Consider the following 22331-nt stretch of genomic DNA (forward strand, 5'->3'; position numbering starts at 1 on the left):
TTTATTTTTATGAATATGAAAATGATTTGGCAACACTGACACTTTTAAATAGATTCTTCACGAGCGCCACGTGGTTTGAGAAACACGTGGCAGTAAATAGAAGGTACAGTTAAATAATTAATTGAACAGATTTATGAAATCTATTGCTTTATTATTATTATTTTTCCTATAAACGTTACTCATGTTTTTCAGATGAGCACTCAAAGAGGAAATGTCAATAGATCTCGTGGTCAAAAGCATCAAAACACGACAAAATTTAAAAATAATCTTCATGGCGTTAAAAATTACAACGATACTTCGGTAACTTCGGTATGTCTCAGATGTAAAGATATTATTGAATGGAAAATTAAATATAATAAATACAAACCATTATCTATTCCTAAACGATGGTAAGTTTGAAAGATTTAATGCATTAAATATTTCATATGAAAACTGTCTGTAAATATTTACGTTCTAAGAGAATAGTTGGAGGGTTGTCCATAAATGTCATTCCTCATGGGTGGAGGGAATGATTCTTGTGACGTCGTGTTTAACATTTACCATTAATCAGTAAATATATCTAAAACATGCTCCTTAAAAATTTAATTTATTTAAATTTAAAAGTTAGCAAAAAGTTCAAGTATATCATACAGTTATTTTACATGATAATTTAATTGATATAAGATTATATCAACAACTGTGAGGCAGATAATAGTGAGGACTTATCACACCAATGATGGGCACAAATGCTCGGGAATCAACGCTATACAGATTTATTACATCTGTCTACGCTGATAATTATAACTGTATGAGCAGTAAGCATTGTGTTTTTATCTTTATGCTGTATAGCTTTTGGCATAGTTTTAAGTTTATCTTTGCCTTGTATAATTTTAAATATAGTAAAACCTTTAGTTAATACCAACTGATGAGGGACTATTTCTGTTGGAAAATAGTCCAAAATGCATTTTGGGTTTTTTCTTTTCCATACTTATGTAGTCATTTTTGTGTTTATTAAACGTTTTCACTTTGGTTCCTGAGCATTTGTGCCCATCCTTGCTGTAATAAGTCCTCACTATTATCTGTCTTGCTGTTGTAATTTAATTAATATAATTATACCAAGGGCTAGAAGCAAATTTTGTAATAATTTCGTGATATAATCTGTTATAAGGCAACAGTAAAGTGATTAAATCATGCAAATTATGGATCTGGTTTCAATATTGATTAATTCATCAATTTTTATCTATTCCCTACATAAACCATCAACATCTCTTCCTAATGACAGACTAGGATATTACTAATATATTTTATTAAAATCCTTAATGTATATGCATTTTGGTCTTAAAGTAAAGTCATTATTATCATTTCAGAAATTGTATCAATTCGGAATTTGCATCATTGCACTGTTCATATGTTACAAATGATTCACTAGTTCATATTTTTAACAGTCTGAAGTCAAGTAATGTTATAACATTTTTAATCTTATGCTGCCATGAGGTCTTTGCTTTTAAGATTTCTCTTGGGGTACAGAGTGAAATCAAGCACAGTACTATATTAAGTATATATTTAAATTATAATATGATAAAAATTTGCAATAATATTTTGTACAGTTTATTAAAAATCATTTTTTAATAAAACTTTTTGTTGCAGATTTTCCTTGTTTAATGAATATTAGACTTAGAAATATAGAAAAAGTAATTAAATTAACAAATACAATTATATTTAGTATATTTAAATGTTAAAATATATATGTGTATATATATATATATGCTTATCTGTTTTATTTATTTATGTATTTATTTATTTTACATTGAATTTTGGAAATGCTATCAGGCAGTTGATTTCCACTCCCTAGTATGTAACATGCCCAAAAGAAGTTTAAAAATTTAAAAAGACAATGGGTTTTATCTGCTTATAATGAGCAAAGTTTTCACGGGGACATTCCATCAGGTCTGTTATCAGCTATTTAGTAAAAATAATATCTATGTGACAATGACAAATGAAAATGAGGAGTATATATACATGTAGTGTTATGGGTGTTTCTTATGGAGATTCTTAGATTTAGCCAAAGTTGTAGAATTAGATCATTAAAATATTTAAAAAGAAGTAAATAATTCAATCAAATTCTCATTTCAAAGAAATCCGGAAGTCCTAGTCTTACTCTAGTGACATTTGGTTTATTAGTTTGTGGTAGATTACTAAACTAAAAGTAGGTAAAGTTTATTGAATTCCCTCAAAATTTTAGCAAGTAAAGAGAGGGTACTCATGGATTAAATGAGAAGGCAGTAGTCTACGAGGGATTGAAAATTGGCAAAAAATATGGACTGTAGAACAGATTTAGAGGATACAGTTTTACAAAAATGTCATAATATCCTACAAAGGATGGCCAATGATTTTACTGTTTTGTTTATATAGTTTTTAAAAGTTAATTTAGTGTCAAAAATAATTCTGAGATTGTTTTCTGTGTTGACATATTGCATGAGTGTTTGTAAATGAGTGGTAGGGATGGATTCTTGAGTAAAGAAAAACACATTATTACAGATTTTTGTACATTAATTCTAAGGTTAACTTTACTAAAGACAGAGGATAAGTGGTGAAGATCAAATTGGAGAGCAGTGGGATCATGATTTAACAACTTTATATCATCTGCATGGATGATAATGGAAGAATTTAAATTAATAAACAATTTGTTGATATATACAGAAAATAAAATGCCACTTAGAATCAATCCTTGTTGAATACCAGTTAAAAGCAGAAAATCGAGAAAAGTAAAAGTAAAAATCCTCTAATTTGATCTTGTATAGACAAGCTAAAAAATTGTTATTCAGCCAGGAGTGAAGAGCTGGGTTAATATCGAAATAGTCACACGGTGTATCTAAAAGTATATTTGGAAATATAGAATTGAAGGCGTGACTTATGTTGATGTAAGTTGAATGTTTTTTTTGTTTTTTTTTCAAAATTATTCTGGATTATAAATGTTGTATCAAGTAAGTTAGTAGTAGTTGCTTGATTATGCAATCTGCAATGTTGAATAAGTGAGAGTTTTGAAGTTATTGGAATGTAAATTTTATTGAAGAGATGGTATTTTGAAAATTTTAAACATTACAACAGATAAAGAATGGGTCAGAAAGATTTTTTTGTCTTTTTTTTGGTGTTGGTATAATGATAGAGGAATACCATTGTTTAGGAACGAAACTATATTGGAGTACTTTAGAAAAATTTCTTTATAAAATTATGGCAGTAGTCGATTTTAGTTTATGTAGAAAATTGAGAGAATGGAATCAGGACTGAAATTGGAGGGCTTCAACTTATCTTTGGAATCCTTTGTTTCCGAAAAAGAAAAACTGTATTGATAGGTATCGTTGTATGGTGTAAGCGGAAAATAATCTGATTTCAGAATAATTTGGAAAAATTTCACTTTAATAGATTTAAAGGCATCGAGTATCATGTCATCAGAAAAGGAAGTTTATTTATTTTAAGTTATTTTAAAAAATTTAGGGATGAATCCCCAAAATGTACAGGGGTTAGAAGCAAATGTGTTTACAATGTTATTAATATTAAAGAAGTTTCGAAATAATGTGTTGCATTCTTTGTAGTATTATTTTTGTAAGATATGATGAATATAGATGATGTGTGGATTTCCACTGCATTTCCATGTGGTCCATTACTTTCTAGTGATATTTCTTAATTTTTTTTAAATAGTGAGAGAACCATTTGTAAGAGGAATATCAACCTTTTGATATTATAAAAGCTTAATGATAGTAGAATAAAAATCATCATATGTTAAATCAACAATGGTCCGAGGAGGTAATATAGGAAATTCCATGAAGGTCCAATCAATGGATTAAATGTGTTTAGTGGCTTGTCTAAAATTAAAATGATTCCATACAGGGATTTTTGTAAATCGCTGTGAGTATTTGATGTTAATGTAATATAAAACTTCAAGACAGATTACGATCAACCAATGCCGAATTATCAGGCTAGCAAATGGCTATAGTAATATTAATAATTTTAAGATAATTTGGTACTAGAGTTATGCGTTAGGTGCCATCTCTTGCTAAATTTAATAATTAGAATTATAATAGGGGTGTAAATGGAAATTATAAATAAGATTAAATTTAGGAATTTTAACTATCAAGATGGAATCAAGGTAATATATAATTAGAACTCACTTGTGCCTGTGACCGGTGTGAAATTAATTAATTCAAGTTAACGAACGTTTTCTGGACGCCTTCCGTGTCCTTCTTCGGGTTAAACTGCTGGATTCTATTATTTTAAAAAACTCCGTTCCGATCTTTTAAGAACAAATTTGAATGATGATAGTTCGAACTATCATCATTCGAATTCGTTCTTAAAAGATTGGAACGGAGTTTTTTAAAATAATAGAATCCAGCAGTTTAACCCGAAGAAGGACACGGAAGGCGTCCAGAAAACGTTCGTTAACTTGAATTAATTAATTTCACACCGGTCACAGGCACAAGTGAGTTCTAATTATATATTATACACCCCGGTGTGTATGAGGAAGATATGGAATCAAGGTATTCAAATATTTTTATTATTTGGGTCAAATGACGAAAAATCATTAAGATACCGCCACTGCATTGGTTTTCATGGCAAAGCGAAAGATGAGAAAATCTTAATTGATTTATAAAATTTTCTAAATCGTGTGTCTGTGGGGTAATCCAGCTTTCGGTAAGTATATATAAGTTGTAAAACTTGCTGAGAATAGTTGGAAGTGAGAGGCACTTATTTTTGATAGATTAACATTTTGCATGAAAATCCTGAAAGAATTAAGATAGAAAGGTTACAAACATCATTACAAGTTTTATAACCTTGATAACCTTTAATAAATAATCAAAACAACAGATCTTAATAGAAATTAAAACTTGTGTTGTTATTTGATATCGATAAAATAGAATTAATTATAATGTCGGTTTATCTTGATGTGTTTATAGAAATATGTACTGATTAATTGTGCAGTTGATTTTCAATGATATTAAATATGTTAATTTATTTAATTTATTGATTTCCAATGATTTAAATTTGTTAATTAATATGTTTTTTTAATCAAAAATGTCCATATTCACAGCCAAGACTCAAAACTTAGAGTTAAAAGTTAACCAATAAGCATTCACATACTAACATACCAGAAATATTACAAATGGCGATTAGTAAAGTTCTAGCTGTAACTCTTGATTCTTGGTTTTAAATACAGTCATAAGTAAATGCTAAAACTTGATTATAAATTTATTGAATCCAAAATTAAAAGTTTATGACAAATTAAAAAATTTATTATTATTAATAATGAATCAATCCAGGTTTAAAATAATAATAATAATAGTGAGAAAATTCTTGGATCGATCGAAAATATTTTAATTTTGTCTAATCTATACACTTAAAATTTGTAATAAATCATGTTAATATTGCATATAATAAGTGTGCATCTCGAACATTCTAATTGTTATAATTATATTTTTATAGTACAATATGCAACCAGAAAACTGTAACACAAGCTTATCATATATTGTGCAAATCATGTGTTATTTCAACTGGTCATTGTGCAAAGTGTGGAAAAGAAGAATTTGCTATAAAGTAAGTGAAATAACACTAAAATTAAAAATATTATTGTTATTAAAAATGCTCATATGAAGTCTTTACTGTTAATTTTAAATACAGTAGAGACTCGTTAATCGGAACCCCGGTAATCGGAATCGCCAGTAATCGGAACGATTTTCAGTCGGACTGTGTTGTGCTGAATCAAACGTTTTTGATACTAAATTTACTTCTAAAGTATCATTTTCATGTTTTTATATTCTTCAATATATTTATTTTGTTTGTACAAAATGCAGAAATAATTTTTAACGATACGATAGCCTCGATTACTATTATAAAAATTTTCGTTAGGCTTAAAACCGATGAAAATTCAACACAAAGCGACACGCAACGGAGAAAAATTTGAACATCGGACAGGTTAATATATTTATTCGTACATAATCGGTAATCGGAACAAATCACTAATTTGAACAACCCCAGTCCCCAATTGATTCCGATTTTTGGTTCTCTACTGTACATAATATGATATTTTCAGTTTATTTTTAATTATAAAGATCACGATGCCTTTCTACAGATATTTATTCAAGACATGTTTTCTTAAAATAATTAAACCTGTGTAAAGGTCGCTTTTAGCGTCCTAAGTCGAAAAGCCACGTGACAGGGATAATTGGACCCACCTGGCATTGGGGCCATAAACGGCCGGAAAAGATCAAAGGAGTAGCGTCTCCGTTTAAGGGTCAATGTGTTTGCCACGTGCCGATCGGCTTGGGGAAAAATGTAAACAAGGGACGGACGCGAACGTAAGCTACGTCGTCGGGAAATAGGGCGGACGTCTTTGGAAGCTCCCAGGGAAAGAGAAGAATCTGATTGGCCGCAAGTTGTTGCCGTAGAATCCCTTAAAAGCTAAGTGTGCGGAGAAACGAGGAGAAGGGCAAGAGACTGATAATACGGTGGTCTCAGGCACTTGGACAGCCCGCTGAGCATAGAGAGAGTGTTCTCCTCTGACAACGATCTCAGGGACGGGTAAGTGCGGAGACTGGACAGGCCGTATAGTTGAGCCAACTCCGGAAAGGCGACCTGAATTCCCCGAAGTTTAACAGTCCCCAATAGATAAGCCGACGTGAGATACCTCATCATTGTTGCATGGTGTATGTAATGTTGTCGAGTTTGTACATCTTGTAAATATTTGTTGTGTGAATAAACTGTATATATTTACTTGTTGAGTGTGGAGGTATAGCTTTCCTCGAACCATCTTACGGACATTCTCGAGTCACAAAACCCAACTCGAGACAATTCATCGTAAAGATCGTGACAGATTAATAAGGATCTTCACTACCTGTGTATATTCTATAATTATAATGTACAATTACACAATTAAGATATATGAATTTTCAGTATTAAAAAATTAATATTTATATACGTAATACCATTCAATATAATAATAATGAATCTTGTTATTTATTGATGCTGTTATATAAATATTTATTTATATTAATAATAATCTTTGTAAAAAGAATTATTTCTAAATTATTATTATAACATATTTAAGAATTAGTGTCTTATTTCTTAATTATATTTTATATCTATTGCAAAACATTAGCATTTTTTTTTTTTTTACATGTATAAGAGTGAAAGTAACTTGTTGTAAGTGTCTTTTGCTGTATAATGTTATTTCTTTCTTTCTCACTTTACTGTATATAAATAAGCTTGTTATTATTATATCAAGTTGAACAATTTCATATAATAATTCCTCTCTTTTATTTGTAATTTGCATTCTCTTTCTATAAACTACATTTTCAGATGAAGCTTACTTCCAAGTAAAATATACATAGATAAATATAATAAAAATGAATAAAGATACCTAAAATGTCAAATATTTTTATGGAATTTTTAATTGTTTTATTTTGTATGTAATGTATTTATGTGGAGAAACACTTCATGTAAAAATTACGTTTTTTTTCCCAATTAACAGTCTATTTTCCTTTTATTAATACAATCTAAAATCTTAAAAGTTTATTAACAAAGGTAGTCATTAATATTGAGAACTGTACAAATAGTTAACTAATAAATATATTTCACGAAATACTAAATAAATAGTAATAATTAGCTTACATTCATTGATAATTTAATTGTCTTTAAACTTTTTGAATTATTAATTGACAAAAAATGAATAAAAACAGAAAAGAAAATAAAAATACATACTGAAATTAGTAAGGATCTTTCAGATATAAATCTTACCTGTTAGTTCAAATGAATAAATTTAACAATTAGGAACATATAGATATACGTACGATTTTTACCTAAAGACTCTTATCCAAATTTGAACAGAATTATACTGTATGAAAGAAAAGATTCGATTTAAATTGTCAAATGTAAGTGTTTAAAATCTACGTCATTCTAAACTTTTTGCTTACTCTACTCAATTTTTATATGTGCATTTGTTTATTATTTTTATTATCTAATAAATTATATCTTTTGTACAATATTTTTTTTATGTAAAAGCTTACATATTTTCTTAAATATATACCGTATTTTACAGACTATAAGACGCACTTTTTTCTTCGAAAAATTGCCTCCAAAATTCAGGTGCATCTTATAGTCCGTAGCGTCTTATAGGTATTTAAAAAAAAAAATTGCTAAAAAATTAAGGTGCGTCTTATAGTCCGTAAAATACGGTAATAATTCTAAATGTGTAAACTTTTAAAAATAATATATCTAAAATAATATTTATTACCATATTTTATAACTGATTTATGTATTAAACAAAATATTATATTAAAATGTTGTAAAGTTAAAATGTATTTAATGTATTTAATTGCAATCAAACCTTGATTTAGTACCAAAGTTTGTTTATTTCTGAAATTGACACTACATTGAGGTAATTTAGTTCGACACCATATTTTAACAATAACATACAGTAATGAGGTCTACACAAACTCGGACCTGAAACGAGTGACTTTGTGGGTATAAATGTAAGAAAATAAAATTGAAAGCAGTTAAAGGAGTCTGGAAATTTTAATTGGATTAAGTTCTTTTTTGTGACTTTCTCTCCCATCTTTGGGTCAACAAGATAAACAATTTGAATAGAACATCTCTTCACACCGAACTTTCTGAACATAATCAACAAAAAATATTATGAATTCAAAAACTTTTTAAAGACATTAACAAATAATTTTAAATTACAAACATAAAAATCATAAAAAAATAATAATAAAATATTGTCTGTGCAAAAAATAAGAAACAAAGTATAAATAAAATTAAAAATAAGAGTAGATAAAGTAATATAACAACAAAAGTGATAAAAACATAAAAATAAACACCAGATTCATTAGGCTATAGCCTAATTAATTAAATTTATAGATGTAATGTAATATGGACTAAATGAAGTCACCATCTTGCATTAGCCAAGTAGTGACTCAGTGAATCTGGTGTTATCATTTGATTATTTATAATTTCAATCTTAGTTTATTGTATAATGCATTATCAAGGTTAAGGTTTTACTATATATTTTTTTTTTTTACAAAATAATATTTTTACATTTCTAATAGACAAGATTTTTGTGAAAGTACGATTTCATTATTGCATTGAAAATGAAAAATAAAACCTACAGTACTACAAAAAGATAATTTGTAAAAGCTTATTAAAACTAAAAATTAAGTTCATAATTTTTTTTTTATCAGACCAGAATTATCACAGTCAGAAAAAGATGCAGAAGAAATTGCTTTTGACACTGAATTGAATTTATTACCAGAAAGAAAAAGAAGTAAGTAAAATGAACAATTTATGTTTCTTATTGGAATTTATTGTGGCAAAAACAAACATAGTTAATATTGATCATTATTAAAGACTGATTTTATGCATTTTATCTGACCAAGCAATTATGTCACCCTGGCCATATAGTTATTTGCTGCCCCTTTTAAATATAGGCATAATGTAAATCACATGAGCAATTATTTATTGTGATATTGTCACAATGCTGGGCTGCAATTTTTAATCATATTTTTAATTTATTTAATTTAAAATATATGCTCTCCTCCTCAAATTAGTTGTCTTGCCTTTGTACTGTACATCATACTTTCCCTTTAACAATAGAGTCATGCCAGTCATCTATTAATTGATTTCAGGGGAAAGGTTTTGAATTGAAATAACGTGGCTTCCAGTTTGTATATAGTTAATCGGGGCCTCCTGTCCCTAAGGTTTCCATATCTGATCTTGGATTTCATCTAGCTAACTCTATTCTTGAGATTAAGGAAAGACATACAGACAGGTGGATGAATGTTGGAATTTATAGGTCTACAATTTTTTCAAATTGCAATCCAAAAACGCCCGGTTCAATTTATACCTTTCAAGTAGGTCAACATTAATTTAGATTTTCCTCTCCTGTTTTCAGCTTACAAACATGTTTATTGTTTTGTTTTTCATGCTGTTTGTCAAACAAAGAAAGACAGAATATTAATATTTTTTACAAAATAATAAGTGAGGGTTCGGACCTCACACATTTAATTACTTAATTATTTTCAAAAAGTAAAATAATTGACTATCTAAAATTAATGTGAGAGTCTGAATCAATCGACAAAACAAAAAAAAAATTTTAAATTTTACAATTTCGTATTATTTTATTATTTTTCTTTGTTCTTTATACCAATTATGATTTTGAAACAAAAAGTCGAAAATTTCCACTGGACGATGACTGTATTTCCTTTCCCAAAGTTTGTTTCCTTTCTTCCGCAGAACTCGAATCTGAGTCAGGGAGGAACTAAAAACAAATTTTGCTAATTGGCGAAAAAAGTAACGTGACAAGATGAGATAAAAAGAGGGGTGGGTCGTTCGTTGTTCCAGCCTCGAGCCGAACTCGAAAGCCTCTGAGTCTTAAAGGACGTCTCACCATCGCCGACTATCTGGTTATCAATGCCATCCGCAACCCAATCCAGGGACCCATCGACGACCCCCTTTTTCAAGGTATGGCGACCCTTATTCTGTAAACTCTCTCTTGGGTTTGGAACCCGTGCGTTAATACATAGATCTATCTATGTGAAAGCTGTAACTGTTTCCTCTGTTTGTTAATAAACTCTATTTGTTATTTACATGGTGTCCTTTTATTCGAATAGCGTCTTGGTCTTATTGACGAATCCACTCTCCTCTTCCACTCAACCTGACCAAATATTAAACATTTCCAGACCGGAAACTGCCATCCTTGACTGTGGGCAGGTCTTGCCGACCCGTTAGCTGAGAAAAAGAAGGTACGACTCCATTGACCTCCCAGTACCCACATTAAGAATGTTTTGTTGTTATTACTAATATAAAAGCCATTGTGTGTGTGTGTGCATGTGTCTGTGTGAATTCCTTATAACTCCTGCAATTTTTGGCCAACCAGATAAAATTTTGATTATACAGTAGAGAACCGAAAATCGGAATCAATTGGGGACTGGGGTTGTTCAGATTAGTGATTTGTTCCGATTACCAATTATATACGAAAAAATATATTAACCTGTCCTATGTTCAAATTTTTCTTCGTTGCGTGTCGCTTCGTGCTGAATTTTCGTCGATTTTAAGCCTAATGAAAATTTTTATTATAATAATTGAGGCTATTGTACCATTAAAAATTATTTCTTTATTTTGTACAAACAAAATAAATATATTGAAGAATATAAAAACATGAAAATTATACTTTAGAAGTAAATCTAGTATCAAAAACATTCGATTCAGCACGACACAGTCCGACTGAAAATCGTTCCGATTACCGGCGATTCTGATTACCGGGGTTCCGATTAACGAGTCTCTACTGTATTTGTTTTATGTTCTAATGAAAGTATAGGCTATTTATTTTGTGAAAATATTAGCTACAGAATAAACATTTTATTGATTTTGGATCGATGATCACACTTATGTTGCAGTGACATCAGTGACCACCTGACATGCTTGACAAGGGAATTTCCCATAAGTTGCATTTGTAAATATTTTGGCAAATAGTATATTTTAAACATACTTCATTAAATTTAAAATTTAAACTTAAAAAAAAAAAAAAGATAGCCTCATTGTGTCACTTCTGTAACAAATTTTAAAAAAAATCTTTTCATAGTGACCACATGATATTCTATTATTGAATCAAAAGTAATAATCTAACAAACATGTTATTTAGGAAGTGTTATTGCTCATCTAACTAACATACATACAATTTATCTTTGTTTTATCAACAAGAAATTAAGAAATGGCTTTATCAAGGGCTGCAGAAACATGATTATAATGTCAATCATCAAAACAATATTAAGGTGTCTGTTAGTAAAGGAAGGCAGCAAGGAAATCTTTTAAAAGACAGTAGTGTTTACTCAAAATTATTGTATAAAGTAATTTTATAAAGGAAGAGTTTAATATTATTTTAAAGGCTTAAATCTGTTTGTGTGTGTGTGTGTGTGTAATTGAATTCTCTACAACTCCTACAATTTTTGTCCACTCCAGGTGAAATTTTGTCCTGTTGTTCTTTATGTTACAACAGATAGTATAAACTACTTAACGATCAACCAATGCCGAATTATCGGGCTAGCAAATGGCTAAAGTAATATTAATAATTTCAGATAATTTGGTACTAGAGTTAGGCGTTAGGTGCCATCTCTTGCTAAATTTAATAATTAGAATTTTAATTAAATAATTTAAATAAATTTAGGCCTAACTGGAAGAAAAGAAATGGCCCGAAGCGGGACTCGAACCCGCAACTTCTGCTATCCGTGCAGACACATTACCAGTTATGCTACCCGGACCGCCAATCCACTCTCCTCTTCCAGCTGATATATTGGCGCCTAATGCCTAACTCTAGTACCAAATTATCTTAAATTATTAATATTACTTTAGCCATTTGCTAGCCCGATAATTCGGCATTGGTTGATCGTTATCTATAACGGGCTAGTAGTTGTTTATTTACATAAACTACTTAATTTGGTGCAATATTAGCAACTCTTTTTGAGTTTCTTGAAATCTCTATTCTTCTCAATTCTTCAATCTCTACTTTCTCATAAAAAGTATTCTGTCATGCTTAAAGGGAAAAATTTCTAGTTTTTATTTTATTCGGCCAATTTTGCTGGTCCTAGCAATCTGCCTCCATTGACCACCCACGTATCAGCCCCTGCCTACCGTAAAATTTGTCATTTGAAGTGTATATTTTAAAGAAATTTTTATTAATTATGATATTATTTTTATAAATATTGACCTATGTAGGCATATATGTGTGCTTCTGTGAGAATGATAATATACATATACAGTGGGTGATTGGTTAATGAACATAATCTGTTCCAAGACCATGTTCGCTACCCAAATTGTTCATTAACTGATTATCAACTTACCATAGATTTTTATGGGAATTTGATTAATTCGTTCTGGAGACCCCAAAAAGTAAAAAATTATATACTTTCTCACTACATTTATTTATATGTAATAATAAAAATACATATACAGTAGAGTGTCGTTAATTGGAACGTCGTTAATTGAAATGGCTGGAAATTGGAACGATTTTCATTCGGACTGTGTCGTGCTGAATCGAACGTTTTTGATACTAAATTTACTTCTAAAGTATAATTTTCATGTTTTTTATATTCTTCAATATATTTATTTTGTTTGTACAAAATAAAGAAATAATTTTTAACGATACGATAGCCTCGATTATTATTATAAAAATTTTCATTAGGCTTAAAATCGACGAAAATTCAACACGAAGCGACATGCAACGGAGAAAAATTCAACAGGAAGCGATACGCAACAGAAAAATTTGAACATCGGACAGGTTAATATATTTTTTCATACAAAGTTGGAAATTGGAACAAATGACTAATTGGAACAACCCCAGTCCCCAATTGACGCCAATTTTCGAGGCTCTACTGTACTGCATTTTTATCAGTCTTTTTTTTTTTCCGTTTATGGGGGTTAAAGAATCTGTCCAATGTTGATTGCTTTTCTCTCTTCAGGATTTTTTGGAAGTAATTAATAGCATTGTCATTGTAGAGATCCCCAAGCCTATTAACCTCAATCTGGTTTGGAAGCCATTTGGATCACCATTGTTCTGATATCCTCCCACTTATTCAAAAGATCTTTAATAGCAGATGTCAGCATTGGTCGTCATCATATTCTTCTTTTTTAGAAGAAAACACATCTCGCTGAGTTTCTTGGTGGTCTTCATTTAATAGTTCTTGGAGTTCTTCTGTCGTCAGATCAGTTTCAGGTTTCATTATGAGCTCTTCAATGTTTTTTATTTCTCAGATGTAATTTCATTACTTCTTTAGCTACTTGAGTCTTTTTGATTATATCTTTCTTAGCTAAGGTTGTGCATACTGTAGACCTGTTCAAGCCATACATACCGCCTAGCAACATCAGACATCTGCTCACTCTCTACCTTGGCTATTATCTCTTGATTTCTTTCTGTGGTGAACACAGTTTTTGAAACTCCACTCTTTTTAGGCTCCATAATACTATCGTAACACTCCATAATTTAGGCTCCATACTGATAGTATTATGGAACCTAAATTTTAAAAGAAAGTTCAGGAAAGCACTTATAAAAATTCAGAGAACAGAAATCAACTAGTGTACAAAAAAATTATGTAAATGTGAGGTTCAGATGAAATTCGAAATTTAGTGTTAAAACATTAACGAATATCTGATGGGACAGTTAAACTCTCATTTTTCGAAAATAAAAATTGACACAAAACTTAACAACTGTCCTCCCAACAGTCTTGCAAAGACTATCAAAAAATTCTTTCTCAGAAAGTTGAACAAATGGCTGGAATTACAAGAGAGAGTTTCAAAGTTTGGACGAATACTATCCAATTAGTATCAGGTTGAGCATCAACGTCAACGTCTCCCGAGCTCTGAAATGTTTCAAATTGTCACCTGGAGACAAGGGAAGACCAATTGGTATTTACTATTTTACATCACTTCTTGTATTCGTTCTGTGAGGAGTTTGTTGTCCAAACATAAAAATCTTTCACAAAAGTGTTCATTGTCCGATTTGTTCGCAGTCTGAACTGTTCATTAACCACTCACCCACTGTATATAGACAATGTACAGAAGTGCTTAACTTTTTCTTTGTTTATTCCTTCCCTCGTAAGACCAGTGCAGGAAGGGATAAACATGCAATAATTGGTGAAATAGGTGACAAGGAAATTGGAAATTTTGATATAACAATATGTATTAGAATAATATTTCATTTTGGACATGCATATTCAAGATAATTATGAATAAAATTACATTTAATAAAATGTTATAACTTTCTATGCTATTTAATCAATTGTTATTGAATTTATTTCTATATACAATCATTTAGAATATGTTTGAGGATGACTCAATTAACTTAGTTTCTTTCATCCTTTATTTTGTCACTTGCCTAAAGTACTTTTTATTTTTGTTTATAACCATGTACCAGCAGCACCCACAGACTATAAAATAGGGACATGAGTTATAAAAAAGAATATGTATATATATATATATATATTCTTTTTTATTTGTCTTTAACTTTCTCATCTTTGTATGTAAGATAAGGTCAGCTTGGAAAGATTCATCTTTTCTGCAAGGGCTTTAAACAATCTGTGTGATAAAGGATTTGCTTGAAGTTTTTTAATTATTTTAACAACAGCATTCATAACATGTTCAAAGGATAATATATTGGCACATAAATGATTCTTGATGTATGATGCAGTGATAATACATAAAAGTTCGGAAAGGATTCGTCTTTCTTGTAACGGAAAATGAATCCATTATTGCAACCCACCATTGCTGGTGAACCATGAGTAATTATTGCTGATAACTTGTGTAAAGGCATATTAATTTTCGTTGAGTAATTTTTAAAGATATTATAAATATCTTCACCCCTTGTTTGCTCTCGCATTGATAGTAACTTTAATAATTCTTCTTTCATACTTACATCACTGAATACCATTCTTATCATTACTGCCAATTGCACTGTATCTGATATAACAGTTGACTTGTCTAGTTGTGATGAAAAATACTCACATTTGTCCAAATAATTTTTCAACTGATGTAAATCTGTTGAAATTGCCTGGATTCTTTGTGAACTTGTATTGTTTGATAACAGCAAATCTTGTATTACTGAAATAATTTCTCACTTATTACAAAATCCTTCAAATAATGAATTGGCTCCAACAAGAAATGCGTCCTTAATTAGTTCACTTTCTAAAGATTTTTTTTTTGTTTTGCTAACAAATTAGAAATTTTAAATGAAGCAATAGCGGCATTTTTATCTTTATTTGCTTGGCAGGTAAAAAATGTTTGCTAGGTAGATAATCTCGATTTTAGTTGATTAAATTTTCTCTTTCTTAACTCGGATTTAGTCGGATAACTAACTTCAAAAAAACTGATTGGTTTTGTAATGACCTTTGACATTGTGCCACTGACACAATGCTATTGCATATTAACAAAATACATTTCTCCTTACTTTCGATAACAAAGTAGTCTTTTTCCCAGTTTTGTTAAAATGATAGGTTCATTGTTTTTTACTTGGATTACTCATTTTGGGATAAAATGTTTATTTAAAAAAATACACACAATGCAACAGTATGAGTTTACAACGACAGCATGTGGTGACAACTAATACCATACTACCAATTCTTAGAAGTATGAAATAATCTAATAATCTTAATCTTTACTGTTGTTATTTTTTTCTGGACTCATCTGCTAGTAAAAATATAAATGAATATATACAATATGTTTAAATTGATTAATTCAATTCAATTCAACATGTACAAACACATTAATGCATTAATATTTAAGTAAAGTTAAAAGCTTATATAATTATAAAATTTTATTTGAAAATGTTTAATAAGTATCTTAATAATATGATTGATTAATATTCTTACCTTCAACAATTAGGCAACTATTGTAAACAAGAAAAGATATGACACAAAATTTTTATGAAAAATATCCAATACATAATTGAAGAGCTTATTTCCAAAGTGACATATCTCCAGGAAATACAAATTTTAAATAATTGCTTTAAATGTCAAGGTAAAAACTTAATTATTGGCACAGGCCTCTATTTTTATATTCTGAATATTGGTTTAATGGTGAAAAAAATCCTGAGGCAAAGTAAATGGTAGTTTTGGTACTTCAAATCACGGACTTGCACCACTTCGGAACAAAATTGGATAATGTAATAAAAACAACAAATAGATGGTCAAAAACTTTTAATACATAAAAACAAAAGAGAATATACAAAATACGTTAAAAAACTAAAATGAAAATCACACGAACCTTGTTCATATGACCGAAGATGATAAAAAAAAACGGTGTTTAAAAAACTAAGTTTTTTCCTTTCTTTTGGAATTAGTAATGATTACATAAAATTAATAAAAAATCATATTGTAATTGTTCTGTCACAGTACCTATTTAGAATCAATCACTTTCTAAATTTTGTAAAATGTCATTGCAGTATGCCCATCACTTATTCCCAGTTTATTAAAAGTTTCATCTTTTCCAGCTTAAGTTTATTCTCCAATGGTAACAAATCAACTACTAGATATGACCATTTTTTATCTCTTTTTAACATTGTATGTTTGCACATCCCCGATCTATTAGAATAGTGCTGTTTGCAACAAACATATTTAGAGTTTATTCTGATTACTTTCATTTCAGATACTTTAAAATCGATTTTTGACTTAATGTGTGAATGAATTGCAATTTTCCAATTATCAAGTTACCAGTCTTTACCAAGAACATGTATTTGTCCATTTCGCTCAAAAATTTTATTGTAGGCTTCCGGTAAAAACAGCAGTTCAGTTTTTCTTAACATTTTTCCACCCTTCCAAAGACCCTATCTATGGGTGAATAACTGTGACCCTGCACCAGATATGTAATCTCAAAAATTACACAACACATATCTGAAAGTTTACTTAGCATTAATTTTTGTTTCGTGCACTGCATCCATTACAAAACAAATTAATTTTCTTGATTTTTGGATTTTCCTTATGAAAATTTCTATAAAATAAGGATGCAATCTCTTTCTAGCATATCAACTAGATACTTTTTGAACTTCTTCAGAAAATGTGTCCATTATTGTAGAAAAATTAAGAAAACAAACAAACACAATAGCACATCAGAAAGCAGTCATTACTGTGAAATAGTCACATGGCCAATATACACTATAATTGGCTGTTATGGAAATGCAACAGTTTGGAAATAAATACAAAACGAAAAACATCACATTTGAAAAGAAAACAAATTTTTTGATACATTTTTCAACAGAAGAAACACTCGTTTCAGGAAAAAAATATTGTAGCACAATAGAGAAGCGTATTATCGATGCTTCAGTTGCATGAACTTAAAAAAAAATAAATAAATAAAAAATGGTGATACATCACTTTGCAAATAATCTCTTCAATTATACAATTATCTAAATTAACTAAGATCATAATTTTTCTGTTAATGAGTTCTTGATAAACATAAAATGTGAGTAATAACTATTGCAATACATTTGATAAAATTAAAATTTTACAAATTATAATTTATAAACCAATGCTACACTATCCTGAGGTGAATTGGAGAAGGAGGAAGAGTTCTTTGTCAATAAAGACAAGAGAGTTTAGCGGATTACAGTATGTTTCATGGTGCTGAGATATCCATTTTACTCAAAAAAGGACTAGAAGTTTTAAAAAAATTTACCAAGATGACTTTTGATAACAATATATATTTAAAAAATTGTAATTATTAGGTTTATATTAATAGGCTACTTTAATTATACAGCTGCAAATAAAATTAAAGGTGTTATTGTGTAATTTAAATATCATTATGTTCAATAAGTAGCTTTAACTTAAAAAATACAGTATATCATTCATGTGAATGCATCTAAATCCAGTTTATTTAATAATTTACCAAAAATTTGATTTTATCTGCACTTTTGTTTATTTGAACTACTATTGTGCCACATTACCTTGGATAATTGGTTCTATTATATTTATATTATTCAAGATTATAAATACTTGCAAATGCCACATTTCAAATTATATGAATTTGCGGCATCTCCTCAAGTTTTTATTGTTGTCGTTAGATTAAAGATTTTGACATTTGGTTTGATTTAATAAAAAGGAAAATATTTTTGATTTATTCAATTTGTAGTTTAATAAGTTCATATATAAATTTTACACATTTAAAACTATATATAAACTTACATATCTTTTTAAGTTTAATATATATTTAAATATAACAAATTTATTTTATGTTTTAGGAACAGTTCTCCGTTATATAAATGCCAAACAAGGAGAAAAAGAACAGACTACAGAAAAATCAGAATTGACAAGCAGTCAAGATAATTATTACGATTCACCTGATGAAACAGATAGTTGATATTAAAAAAATAATTTATTTTTTTCCTGTCTCTCTTTTAAGTTTATAATAGAGTAGAAATGTATATAGACAGCCAAATCTGAGTTATATTAATAATCAAATCCATCCATATAACTTTTTTTACTGAAATATAAATGTTAAAATAATTTAATATATCCATTAAAAACTCAAATTAGATTTATAGAGATTGACAGTCCTTTATCCAAAATCTTAAAATTGCTTTAGGGTCGATTTACACGCAACAGTGACGTGCCGGCACAGTGACCGTTTGGTGCATAAATGTCGATAAATTTCACACGTAGCCAATCAGAGTTTCATTTACGACACGTGATCTGTATTCTGTCAATCATACAAGTGTCGTACGCAAAACTCTGATTGGCTATGTGTGATATTTATCGATGCTTACTGCACTGTGCCAGTACGTCACTGTTGTGTGTAAATCGACCCTTAGTGTTAAATAATGCTCCACAAATGGAAAATTTCACAAAGCACTGTGATGGTTCCAGTGTTCTCTTCACTCTGATAAATTTAATGAGAAGTATATTATACACAAAATGTATGACTTTTTTGTATTTTTTGAGTGTAGTTTGATCCAAATTTTTAACATGATTATCAGAACACACGTAAAATTTAAACACATATACTTTTTTTCAAACAGATCAGTTAACACCTTGATATAAATATCTCTAAAATTATTTTCATGTGGACAGTAGATAACTTTAAAAAATCTATTCACATATACGTATGAAGATTATTTTCTATGATGATCTTATATGAAAATCTCACTGGAGTTTTAAAAGTATGTACAGCATATTCTAAGATTGTTTTTACTACTATTCTAAATCTATTAAAATAATTTAAAACTTTTTATATAGATTTAGAATAATATAAATTGATAAAATTGTATATAAATGATCGTATATATATTAAACTAATTGGTTTATATTTTTTAATAGCTAAGTAATAGTTATTTCAAAATATATAAATAATATATTTAATTTTTAAAACTATAGTATTTCAAAACATTTTTTAAATATAAAATAAAAATTATTTTATTTTACTCTGGTTTTATATAAAAATGTATCAAATATTTTTGTTTACAAATAAATTGTGAATAAAAAAAACATTCAGGACATTATTTATATATTGCACGCTTTTAACTCTTTTATAAAACACTATTGAATTGTAATATCTTCGCACTCGAGCAACTTGAACGCTATATCAAATATGTGATGTCGCGACGTATAAGTTTAGATTTAGAAAATAAATCATAACCATACATCAGTACTACCACAAGAGGCGGCCCTAGGAAGATTTCTTTTTCTTAAATAATTTTTAACTCCTTTTGAAACACAGAAATCTTCTGCACTGAAGCCGGGCCCCTCCGAATTATGGGCCCTAGACATTTGTCTACTTTGCCTATTTGATAATCCGGCCCTGATACTGTTATACTATAAGTTACTACATTTTACTCTAATATTTATTTTAGAAAAAGTAGGTCACACAACGATCATTAGATTGCTGACATAAAGTATCGACTTTGCCGGGATGCAGCAGATTATCTCATGGAAGTGTCATTCACAGAAGTCTGGCTACTTTTTCTGATGCAAGCCAATGATGAATATGAATTTTTAAAAATTAAATATCGGTCAATGAAGATAATATCTTATAATATAATCGAGATGGGTTGATAATAACAATAAGGATAATAATAAGTGCAGAGCCCAAACGGTTAGGAGTTGAAAGTTGGAATTTGGTACACAGTTGGGTACGCTATGAGAATGCACATTAAGAAGGGATTCTTGGAAATTTCCTTCCGCAGGGGACAGGGAGAGGGTTAAGGATTACGCTGAAAAACGGCTTCTACTGTACTATTTTTGATGTGGTTTTTTACATTTTTGCGGGAAATCAAACATGTTTTTAGACCCATCTAAAGATTCTCTAATGAGCCTGAGAAGAGGGAGATTCTTGCACCTGGTGGGTTATCTCATTAAATACGGCTAGTTTTTGAGATTTCAAGATTGGGCTACGAGTAGCAGATTGAGATATTTGTAGGGATGTAGGCTACTCCATTTGGGCGACTTATTTCGGCCAATTTAATAATTGGGCTACATTCCAAAATTTCTGCTTTAGTTTTTACAAATCATCTGTGGCAACCTGTAAGACTCTCACCGGACACGTGCTGTTTCATCTTCACATTTAGCTAAAAATTAATAATAATAATAATAATATAACGAAAATAGCGTTCTATATACATATCCGTATTCCGTTTGCTTATTAATTACAACAGTTATATAGCATTTGGCATATTGTACTGATGTACGTAAATCTCAGATAATTCGAAGTCTTGATTATTTCGTTCATTGAATTTTGAACTAACAAGGATTTCCTGTAGGAAATGACTATCCTCTCTACATACTTGAGTGTAACCCGATCGTGAATAATGGGAAACTGAGGGTTCTCGATTTGGCCCTCTGCTAAGCCTCCACCTATTTACTTTATTAATTCACTCATATGCCTGTTTATTGGGTGGTAGGGAATTTGTTTGTGCTCGTTTGTTTCTCTGTCCCCTAGGTAGATTAGATATTCCCCTTGTTCCATATCGGGGAGCATACATAGGTTCTCGGTTCTCGATCCTCGCTCTACCAAAAGAGGTGATTCGGGGTTCTCGGGAGTCGTCGCCCAGTCTTCCTCGAGGTTGCTATTGTCTTCGTGGGTCCAGATATTCTGGAGAATGCCAAAATGGCGGAGTTTTACATCTAAGATTGTCTCAACCCCATTCTTGGGCTCCTAGTCACTTTAGTTGCTCCTGAATTTTTGCCAAAGTTTCCTCTAACTGATTGTGATCTGTAGGATTAGGTTCCTTTTTAGTATTGCTAGGGTTATTGAGAGTTCTTACAATCACTCAGGATTTTCCCATTAATTGCTCTATAGTTTCTTTGCTAATGGCTACTTGTACTGCTTGATCGAATATGTCTGGTTCTCATGACGTCACTTGATGCGATCATTTAGCCCAGAAGAAATTGCAATCAGTAATCGTTTGTCTCTTTCCTTTTGTTGACACCTTTTTATAACCACCCTTTCTTGGGCGACCTTGATAGTTTGTTCTTGAATCATATCCATTACTTACTGTTTGTAATTGTACTGCATAGGTTTGTATGCCCTTGTCCCACGCTTGAACACAGGCATGAAATTTTTGCAGACGTATAGAAATTGGTTCTCTTTCAAAGCTCTTGGTCATGAGTGTTTTAAATTTGTCATATGTCTCTACCTCCTTCATTTTCGAGTCCTTCATGCAAAAGTCCCTGGCTATCCTCATTAATTTTAGTTTGGCAACCCCTAAGCACTGTGCCTAAGCCTAAATTGTTAGTTTAGCTATTTTGTCCAGGGATTCAAAAAAGTCAGTGATCTTAAGGCCATTAGGGTCCCCTGCAAAGGAGGGTATTAAAGGAATCATGTCCCGAAGT

At 30.0% G+C, this 22331-nt stretch overlaps 1 protein-coding gene across 3 annotated transcripts; it reads left to right on the forward strand.

Moving 5' to 3' along the window:
* The first annotated feature begins 160 nt into the window (after positions 1–160).
* Positions 161–18887, forward strand: LOC136972480 (uncharacterized protein C9orf85 homolog). 3 transcript variants are annotated; one of them, XR_010880341.1, is made up of 5 exons: positions 161–389; positions 5458–5568; positions 9210–9292; positions 10261–10488; positions 10638–10766. XR_010880341.1 is itself a non-coding variant. In XM_067267072.1 (4 exons), the coding sequence occupies exons 1-4, from the start codon at positions 193–195 to the stop codon at positions 18862–18864; spliced, it is 510 nt and encodes a 169-aa protein (XP_067123173.1). In that variant the 5' UTR covers positions 161–192; the 3' UTR covers positions 18865–18887. The 3 variants fall into 3 exon arrangements, 2 of the variants coding, with proteins under 2 accessions (XP_067123173.1, XP_067123174.1); XM_067267072.1 differs by lacking the exons at positions 10261–10488; positions 10638–10766 and adding an exon at positions 18746–18887; XM_067267073.1 differs by lacking the exon at positions 10638–10766 and having other exon boundaries at positions 10261–10613.
* The last annotated feature ends 3444 nt before the right edge of the window (positions 18888–22331 follow it).

Source organism: Centruroides vittatus, unplaced genomic scaffold, assembly GCF_030686945.1.
Source record: "Centruroides vittatus isolate TY-2023 unplaced genomic scaffold, ASM3068694v2 contig_2920, whole genome shotgun sequence".
In the NCBI taxonomy this organism is placed as follows: domain Eukaryota; kingdom Metazoa; phylum Arthropoda; class Arachnida; order Scorpiones; family Buthidae; genus Centruroides; species Centruroides vittatus.

Excerpts from the sequence above, each read along its gene's own strand:
- LOC136972480 (XM_067267072.1), top strand. The coding sequence starts at position 193 with ATGAGCACTCAAAGAGGAAATGTCAATAGATCTCGTGGTCAAAAGCAT. Across the intron at positions 5,569-9,209 it reads AAAGAAGAATTTGCTATAAA|ACCAGAATTATCACAGTCAG; the intron begins GTAAGTGAAATA and ends TTTTTTTATCAG. Across the intron at positions 9,293-18,745 it reads ATTACCAGAAAGAAAAAGAA|GAACAGTTCTCCGTTATATA; the intron begins GTAAGTAAAATG and ends TTTATGTTTTAG.